This window comes from Crocodylus siamensis, chromosome 10 (assembly GCF_052110815.1).
Source record: "Crocodylus siamensis isolate JL-2025a chromosome 10, ASM5211081v1, whole genome shotgun sequence".
In the NCBI taxonomy this organism is placed as follows: domain Eukaryota; kingdom Metazoa; phylum Chordata; order Crocodylia; family Crocodylidae; genus Crocodylus; species Crocodylus siamensis.
Window position 1 is genome coordinate 6,836,494 of NC_143404.1, and position 9,956 is coordinate 6,846,449.

The following is a 9,956-nucleotide window of genomic DNA, read 5'->3' on the forward strand; positions in this document are numbered from 1 at the left end:
ATAGTACAGGAAAACTTGATTCTCTCCTCAATATTGTAGAGAGAGACTTAGCAGTTAAAAGATCTCCTTTCAAACCAGGTTAAACAGATGAATGTTGTCCCTAAGTTAACAGTGTCTAGTGTCTCTTTCCCTGTGTTGAGAGTAATTTTAGATGTTGTGGTACATTTTTATTTAAAAAATCCAATTTCTACTGTCATTTAAAGCAGCTCAGACAGTAAATGCACACCTTACTTAGTCTCCAAGTTGTTAGATTTCTGAAAATGCACTAATTCACTGATTTGTGGAAAAACGCATACCCATACGGTACACTTTGAAAAAGGGATCCTAGTGTGCATACTTCATTTTGAGTACGTTTTTTGTTTTGATTTGTTATGACCTGACAGAATCAGTAACTTTCTAATGTATTTCACTGTAATTATTCACTTTGTGTATGACACTACATTGTTTATAGCTTTCAAGATTAAATATTGGGTACACATTTTTGTTCTTGTGTTTTTCCCTTTTGACACTGTTGTTTTTTACTATTTGGTGTTCTTGTTTGTATCTTGTAGAGCCGTTTCCTGCTTTTAAATCTTGGCAGGAAGACAGTGAATCCGGAGAAGCTCAGCTTTCCCCACAAGCTGGAAGAATGAATAATCATCCTTTGGAAGAGGACTGTCATCCAGTGTTGTCGCATCGAAGTTTGGATTTTGGACAAAGTCAGCGTTTCTTACATGATCCAGAAATGTTGGACTCTTCATCCAAAGCACTTTCTTTTGCCAGGTATATATTTTAATACGATTTGTGGGAAAGGGGAGACTTTATTGTATTAAAAGGTAATACGTGTAAGTTTGGACTTCATTCCTGTTTGTGACTTGGTTGACAACTGAGGTCATGTAGCATGTTTTTATGTGACTGTTTAGATGGTTACATAGCTTTCCTTTGAGTAAAGCTGCTACCCAAATGCATTTCCATGCTACACAACCTACGCGGTCGATATAGCTTGGTACTGCAGGGACTAAACACTGAAAGAAGAAGCGGGTGCAGGCCTGTGGGTTTGGGGGGAGTGGGGTACGGTCTGTAGAGCACCGGAGCAGGGTTTTTCTTGCAAAGACTCCTCTTCAGAGTAGCAGAGGACAGCCTACTCCTCAAGCTGTGGAGCTTGATATGGCTCCCCTCCCACAACTTGGAGCAGGGCTTTAATGCACTTAGTAGACTGCAGGAGGCCTTGAGCTGTTTAATGATAGGATAGTATAGAGTTACTTGAATACAACTTTTGCTAAGAGAAGGACAGGCAAAGGAAATGCTTAGGTGAGGGAATGTCACAAGATGGGAACCATTTTAGAAAACTTGGGTAAAATGGATAGGTAGGTTGAAATCAGCAAGGGCTTCTAACCTTGAAGACAGATGGACAAAGAAGGGTCAATGGTCGTTGAAGCAGTACCAACACTGGCTTTTATATTCTCCTGTTGTATTTCAGGGGCCTTAGTGTTTTACCAGCTAGTGTAGCTCAAACCTGCATTAGTAACTCCCTGGGAGTTAGCCGTGGTTAGAGGGAGCACTGGGAGATGAGCAAGGAGCAGCTGTGCGAAGATGCCAGTGTCCTGCATAGAGGCCCTTGCTTACCGTCCCCTCTCCGCGTTCTGCAGGCTGAACTCCCAGACTTGTTCTCCAGGGAGAATGATCTTGTTTCAAGCCAAGGAGTTGCCAGCTTTCTGGCCATATCTTGGTTGAAGGAGTAGAGCCTTCAAAGAGGGTAAATCATTAGTGTCCTTTGTTGTCCAATGATGTTACTTTGAAAAGCAGCTTAGAAAGTTTCTGTGCATGTTAGCAATGCCTGGAACCATGAAAATTGGAACAGAAAATCTTTCATGGGACTCTAATTTCCCATCCAGCTTCAAGTGCTCTGTGACATTAGAAGCTGTTTGCTGGTGTTCCTCCAAATCAAAAGGAAATATAGTTTGGGGAGGACCTTGCCATAATTCAACTCCAGTGAGCACAGCTCTCAGCCCCTGAGTAGTCAGTGAATTGTAGGACAAAAGACTACCTTTTTATCTCAGTCAGTCAGTCAGTCAGTTATTTTTGATTTAGGAGTTTCCTTTGGTATTAGAAAAATGGTGGCTAGAGGAAGAACTCAGCAGGTTACAAATTATTGGTTTGAAATAAATGAGAAAAAATCAGTAGGGTTCAGCATTTCTCTTCTATACTTGGGTCATGCAAAGAAAACAACGAACCTGCCTCTGCTCACCTGAATTGCAGCCAATCTCAGAATTGCTCAGATGATGACCAGGACAGCACCATTATTTCAGCAGAGGAATTGCTTTTAAGACTGTAAGCTGTTTTGGGCAGGGATGTTTTTCCTCATATTTGGAGCACTGCCACAGATTAAACAGTTATTGTTTAATGGAGTGCGTGTAGGAAGAACTCGCTGGCCAAGAGAAAATGCTTTTGGACTAGGTAGGAATGAGCTTGGGTTGTCCCCTGTGTTCTGCTCTTTCAAAAGGTGGTGGTGGGTGTTGTTATTATTTCTATAAGGAAGACTGATGGGCATACTCTGTCAGCAAATGAAGAACTTTCTTATTTTGATGGTAACGCTTTCACTGGTTGGATTCCAACATGTAAGTTAAGAAATAGTACTCTTTCCTTATAGAAGAAGGTTGTGTAATAGCTTAATATATCTTAGTTGTTGTAGCCCACAGCTTTTGGAAGAACTCTTGTGGCAAGAGTAAAGGGGGATACCTCTAGCTGTGACTGAGCACTCGACTGACAGCTTTTCCAACTGCCTGTGTTTTCGCCCAAGCAGAACACAGCCTTATAGTGAGCATTAATGGAAATGTTATAGAGAGAACAAGGAATTAAGAGATGAGACCACTTCCCCTCTCCTTCTGCTTAAGCACAATGGAGTTCCATACACACTGTGACAAACCTGCAGATGTACGGTTGTTGGCATTGGTGTTGTTCTTCAACAAGTTCTCAAAAATTGGGGGGGGGGGTGTCTTTTTTTTATTTACTTAGAACCCGAAGAGGATCTTTTAGTTCAAAAGATGACAAAAGGGAAGACAGGACACCGTATCAGCTGGTCAAGAAGTTGCAGAAAAAAATAAGACAATTTGAGGAACAATTTGAAAAAGAAAAAAACAGCAAAGTAAGTTACTCCTGTTGCTTTTTTCCAGAGGCCTATGTTGAATTTTATAGTCGATAACTAATTTGAGAACCTCTGCGTGACCCTGCCTTCTGTAGCTGAGAAAACGGTGTAAGAGCATCATGCTGTGCCAGCTGAGGTTGGAGAAAAGCGTTCAGTGGGCTGTGTGCAGTGAATTTGGGATGTCAGTTTAGACGCTCTGAATGTGAGGAAGATGAAGCAGTAGCTTAGGTAGTGCTTGCATCAGGTGTTGTGTAAAACCTTCCTTACAGCAAATTTGCTCTCCAAAGCTTGCCAATTTTGTTTTTTTGTTTTTGTTTGTATACAGCTATAGTTTTGATGTTGTATTTTTTTCAGCCCTCTTACAGTGATATTGCAGCCAATCCAAAGGTTTTAAAGTGGATGACAGAGCTTACCAAATTGAGAAAGCAAATAAAAGGTATGGAATGCTGCACAATTTATTCTGTAAAAACGAAACTGCCTCATGCTCAAACAGAAATACTCAAAAGCAACGCACAAGGATATTAGAGATCATTTACATTTTGGTTGCTGAGTGATTCTCTTTGCAAACCAGGGGCAGTCCATGCCTGTTTGTTTGGAGAATTGCCTTGAGACTTCATTGAAAACATTTTGCATGGTAAATTTTATAATACTGTGGTGCCAGTTCTTTGGTCTTTAATTGTTGTAAAGCTAATTCTGGGTTGGGTATTCTCCCTGCTCCCCCCTCCCCATCCAGATGCAAAGCACAAGAGCTCAGATGGCGAATTCATACCTCAAACACGTCCACGAAGTAATACTCTTCCAAAAAGCTTTGGCTCCTCTCTAGACCATGAAGATGAAGAAAATGAAGATGAGCCACGAGTTACGCAGAAAGAGAAGAAGCCTACCAAGGAGGCTACACTTGAAATAATTTTGAAAAGACTGAAGGAGAAACGAGTTGAAAGATGCTTGCCAGAAGACATAAAAGTAAGTGCAATCAGGGCTCATGGGAAAAGTGGTGTCTTTCATTAGACCAGCAAGGTTTTTGCAAAAAAAATTCTGTAATTGCAAGCTTTCGGGCACAAACATCCTTCATCAGGCATTGGAGAAAAGACTGTAAAAGTCCTCCTGGGTAGAAATTAAAGTTCATATTTCATATGATTTCACAGAGGAGTCGAGAGATGGAAAACTTACTCCTCTGGGCAACGGTTCTGAATTGGTAAGGCGTCTATCTTGGATAAGACCATAGATCAGCCATTTCAGAAAATAGTACTGTGTAAGAGAGTGAAATGTCAGTAGAAAAACTTATCTTTCTGTCATGAAAATTAATTTTATTTAAGGCTTCGTGTAGTTTGGGGAAAATATCTGAGTGAAATAGTGTTTCTGTTTTAGAACATCACTTCCTGCTATATTCTTGTTTGCTCCTGGCATGGAAAGGAGATGGTCCTAGGTCTTGGCATTAATAAATGCTTCTGCTGTTTTATTCACTGGCTTACAAAAATGTTCTGCTGTAATGCTTTTTGAAATATGCATGTAGCAATACAGCCTTATCACCTGTAAAACAGCACATATGGAAGAGAATACATCTCGCGTATGGCTAAGGCATTCATCACGTAGCAGACAAGCTGTTGGAAAACATGGTATTTGTGATTTGATATCAATGCAAATTTATTTTTCTAACAGAAAATGACAAAAGACCACTTGGTAGAGGAGAAGACATCACTCCAAAAAAGCCTTCTCTACTACGAAAGTCAACATGGCCGGCCGGTAATTTTTTTTCTTTACTTCCTGAACTTTGCCCAAATTATGCCCAGGCAGCAGTAACTGGGCACGCAGCGGTGACAGCAGCAGTCAATACTGGTTGGATGCAGTTGTCCTAATCAATGTTCATGACACTATTCCTGATGAAATTATAGACTACTAAAAAGGATGTGGTCAAAGTCTAAATTTGTGTAACAATACATGATGTAGGACTTCTTTTATAGAGGAAAAAAATGTAATTTATTGACGCTCTGGAAAATACAGCTCTGTGCAATCCTTGAGCTGTAGTATTCTGCCTGTTGAATTACAAAGATAAAAGGTGTTTCTAAATGAGCATAATCACTGTATGTAATTCCTGGCAAAAAGCTTGACGGGTTATTTTGATTCCAATCACCGAATCTCCCTTATGTTTGCGCAAGACCTTTTTGGGCTCATCACAGAAATAACTGAAAAGGAACAAATATTTAAATGTGTTTTTGAGTTTGACTAGAAGTGTTAAAATTTCAAACACTAGAAATGAGTTTATGTAATTCCTAGGACTGTGCGAAGCTTTGGGTGCTGATTCGATTCGGGGGAGATTCAGCTCAATTTGGTGGCTGAATCTCTGAATCCAGATCGAATCAGGAGATAATAAAAAGGTCCAAATCGATTCTAAGCTCTCCAGATGAATTTAGAGACTCGGGCAGTCCTCGCTCGCTGCGGCAGGGAGCTGGACTCAGACTCCGTGCCGGTAAGTGTGTGCATGTGGGGGGGTGGGGCTGGAAGAAAAGGGGAAGGGACCTTGAGGGGACACTTGCCAGGCTCCATACCCTGCCTGCTCTCCCAGCTGCCCCGTCCAGCCCCAGCTCCTGGTTCTTTAAAAAAAAACAAACAAAAAAAACAAACAACCTTGCTCCTGCCAGGTGGGGAGTGGGTGGGCAATCCCCGATGCCCCCCACTGTCCCATGCTGTGTAGTGGGCTCTGCCGTGAGCCCCTCAACCCCTGCCCACTCCCAGCCCCTCCGTGGCTGCTCTGCTGGGCCTTTACCTCCCTGTTTTTTAAAAGCTCCAGCTCACTGCTGGGCAGGGCAGGGCAGCCATGGACAGGGCTGGCAGAGCAGGTGGGGGATGGAGCCTGTCTGATTTGGCAATTTGGCGGCGCCTGAATCTCCGAATCCAATTTGGCTGAATCAATTCAGGACTGTGATTTGAAGCAGCAAATTGAATCATTGTCCCTCAAATTAGCCGAATCTGAATCCGAAGTGAATACTAGCTGCTTTGCACAGGCCTAGTAATTCCTAATGGAGACACTAGAACAGCAGTTGTTGCAGTATACAAACAGATCTTGGACTTGGCTTTGTGTGTAGCTATCAGCCCACTTGGTACTTTCAACATGCAGTAAAATTGGTTGCCAGAATTTAATGTGACTTTTATTTGGAAGACTTCAAGGGCAACAACAAAACATGGGTATGTTTTATATCTATATTGGAGCAGAGGCACGGAACTGATTCACTGGAAAAAGTTTGTGCTTCTTGTAGCCGTTGTTTCATATGTCTGTCTGAATTTCCATGAATTCAAACTCTTGTTGTTAGACAATCAGATTGTTACCAACAGCCAAAGTGAAACACGACGGAGGTAGTTGTATGGCTTGTTCTGTTTTGTTTTTTTTGGTTTTGGAAGGGGCACAGTTTGCACCAGTGGAGCAGTGATGCTCTAACCTCCTAGTTCTTTGACACAGCCAGGCTGTTGAAAACAAAATGTAGCAGGAAAATTAAAACAAAACAGACTACCACATTTGGAACATGTGCCCTTGAATATGTTGCGTGGTAGGGGTTGTGCATTTTAACCTGGGAATGCACCAAACAGACGTGGCCTTCCTGGATTTTTTTTTTCCTTCCTGTTGGTTGCCTTGAGCCTCTTTTCTACCTGTCTCCCATGACTGGTGTCACCAGTCCAGCCACAGAATCATTTCAAATGACTCTGTCTACCACTAGGGCTGGGGATTGCCAGTAGTACCACTGCCGGCTGGCCAGGCCCCTCGTGCTACCGGCAGCGGTGGAGAAGTTTTACACTGAGAAATGACCTATTTATAATGGGTTTCTGGCTGCTTTGTTTTTAGAATATTAACTGAGAATCTGGGCCAAGATGAGCTATTCTCTGATGGTCCTTACCTTTCTCTTAATCTGCTTATTGTTCCCTGAGAGGTATCTGAATTCATCCTCCGCTTGCGTCTGTTTTATTACTAGACGTGCAATTATGGTTTCTTCCCTTTCCCCAGGGTTTTGGCAGACAGACAACACTTTTCCATTTAAGCTACTTGATGCCTTGGGAGCTCTCTCTCACTTTCTGTAAACCAAGCCTGAATGTTTTATGGGATTACTCACTTGTTGAAAGGAAAAAATTTAAACTTCTAATGATGCTCAGTTAAATAAACCGTACTGTAATTACAGTGCTAAATTGAGCTGGATGACAGACTCTTTGTTTTGATTGTGGTCTACTATTAGGTAACCAGTACTTACTTATTTCTCTTTATTTCATTCTTTTATTCTTGGTTTGTTTTTGTTTTTTTTTGGTTTCCCTCTCTCTCAACTTAGGTTACCAGAGAAGAAAGGCACATTGTTAAGCCTCTTTATGACAGATACAGACTTGTGAAACAAATGTTGACTAGAGCAAGCATTACTCCCATCCTTGTGAGTAAAGCAAATGTTTTTCATGTTTCACTTGTCAGGTCATTTTAGTTTGGTTCTGATATAGCTAATGTGCAAGGCGGGAATAATTTTGTTCCATCTTGTGGAGTTTCCCTGTTAGAAATGAAAGGGTGTAGTTGTTGCGCTTGTGGTGTTTGCCTTGATGTGTATCCCCATAGCAGATTTTTGCAGAACACTGTGCTGATTTTGAGCAAATGAGATGGGGTGGGGGAGCCTGTAAACCTGGCTTAAGGTTTCTTTGTGCCATTCTTGGGCAAAGTGACCTTCCTTCTACACGATCCTGCTGTGGGGTGTACGTGTGTAGTTGTGTTTCTGTGCATGTGAATCTGGAGCCCTTTAGCCAGCAGGGTCAGACAAGGTTGCTCTTCTCCTTTCTCCTCTTACCCTTCCACAGGCAATAAAAGACAGAGCAAACCCAAACATGGTTCAGGTTTGTTTTTTTTTGTTTTTTTCTGACCCCCAAGGAAATGGAGAGTGGCAGTATCCATTTGCTGCTTGTGGTTTGTAGTTATCTTCTACTTTTGTATAGTTTCTGTGGCAAGTCCGTCAGCAGGAAACTTCTGCAGACCCTTTTTGTCAGGTACTAAGCAATAAGGGCAGTGTCTTTGTCTTCAGGCTGCCAAAGCTGTCCTGTTCTAAATTCCCTACCACAAGTGATGGATATCCAGGATGCTCCTTTGGTTTTGGATGTTATAGACTATTATTCTGTTTGTACGTCGTTTTCCTCCCATGTCTACAACAATCACTTCTGAGAGCTGGTTAAAAGGATTTTCTAATGGACTTGTCTGTCTGCGTTGTTTTCGACCGTTTCCTGTTTCTCGGCAGTTACTTGTCTGTCTCCTCTCCTCTCCTCTTCTTTCTTTCTCTCTCTCTCTCTCTCACTTTCTAGCCATGTGACAATGTGTTTGGGTTTGGGGTTTTTTTCCCCCTTCCTGATCCATTTCCAAATTTGAAAAGGCACCGACTCATTTGTTTCCACAGGGTAGAAATTTCTTTTCTGCCTGGGACTTGAACATGGAATTGGTATTCTTAATTGTTTGAACTTTTTTATCGTGTCCTTTTGCATCACCTTTCTATAAACACACGGTTTTGGTAGCTGCTTGCTTCCACCTGCACAGCAAGTGAGCTGCATACCTTGATGGCAGGGAACCACTTATCACTTCCATAGAAAGTTATGCTGAATGTATTTTTTATAATGTAATGTAATATGAGGAATCCTGCGTAAAATGGACTTGAACAAAAATGAATACATTGACATTCCTGAGTGCTGTGCAGATGTAACAGTGAGTTGTTTACAGCCAAAACAAGTTTGGTGTATTGCAGGGGTCACCATCAACCAAGAGGCGGGGGCAGATGTTACAGCCTATTATTGAAGGGGAAACTGCCCACTTCTTTGAAGAAATAAAGGTAGGTAAAATGCCTTAGGGGAGAAGGTTGCTGTCTTGAACATGCGGTGAGAAACTGAAAGATGCAAATTTCTGCCTTATGACTGCAGGAAGAAGAGGAAGAAGGTGATTGTTTGTCATCAGATTTAAATGAGATCTTAAAAACTGCTGTCCAGGCGCAGTCCATCTCAAGCCCAGCTGAAAATTCAGAATCGGATGTTGAAGAAGGCCAAGAAAAGTTAACACGGGACCTCAGGCTATCGAGTACCCGAGCCGCTTCTATGTATGTATGAATAGGAAGTGACTAGCACTGTTGTTACCATTTCCATGCATATAGTCATGACTGCAACGCAAAGAAAGGGCTATAACCTAAAGTGCCCAGTTCCTTTTTAATAAGGGTTGTTTTTCCCTATTAAATGTTTGAGTCCTTCTGCTATAGCTATTTCAGTTTCTTAAAGATGTTTCAGTCCGTTCTGGGTTGATGATTGAACAATTGTAGCTCTTATTCATGGTCAGTTGAATTATTGAATCGCTGGACGTGTTCTCCATCAGCTGTGTACTAGATGCTACAGCGGCTCTGTTCAGAGGCGGTATCAGTCCGACTAATTCTGTCTCTTTAAGCGGGCAATGGAGGAGAGTTGCCTTCTTCTGACTGTCTGCAACCTGTTTTTTCAATTTTTAGGCCTGAATTACTGGAACAACTCTGGAAAGCCAGAGCTGAAAAAAAGAAGTTACGCAAAACTTTACGGGAATTTGAAGAGGGATTTTATCAACAGAATGGAAGGTTTGTTTCGCCGAACAGTGATTGCTATTTGGGGCTTTATTATTTATTTTGTATTTACTACTGTTTTGTACACTTCCAAAATGACTAGCCATTAGCAGACCACCATCTTGGTGTCCACTCAAATATAGACACCATGGGGTTTTAATACATTATTTTTTCCCATAAAAATACATTAGCATGGTCTAAAATTTGAACAGAATCCTACCAAGTGGAACCTTTCATCAGTAATTTGTAAGTGT

General features: G+C 41.6%; 1 protein-coding gene across 6 annotated transcripts in view; it reads left to right on the forward strand.

Annotated features, from left to right (window-relative positions):
* The window catches only part of FAM13B (family with sequence similarity 13 member B), a 65,074-nt gene that overhangs the window by 51,801 nt on the left and 3,317 nt on the right, over nt 1-9,956 (forward strand). For 5 of the 6 annotated variants that reach the window (XM_090020985.1, XM_090020983.1, XM_090020987.1 and 2 more), the window contains 9 exons: nt 552-762; nt 2,995-3,124; nt 3,479-3,560; nt 3,858-4,087; nt 4,784-4,867; nt 7,435-7,530; nt 8,872-8,955; nt 9,044-9,216; nt 9,616-9,717. In XM_090020985.1, the coding sequence (XP_089877111.1) occupies nt 552-762; nt 2,995-3,124; nt 3,479-3,560; nt 3,858-4,087; nt 4,784-4,867; nt 7,435-7,530; nt 8,872-8,955; nt 9,044-9,216; nt 9,616-9,717 (1,192 nt within the window). The remainder of the gene's footprint in view (nt 1-551; nt 763-2,994; nt 3,125-3,478; nt 3,561-3,857; nt 4,088-4,783; nt 4,868-7,434; nt 7,531-8,871; nt 8,956-9,043; nt 9,217-9,615; nt 9,718-9,956) is intronic. The other variant, XM_090020988.1, reaches the window with a different exon arrangement.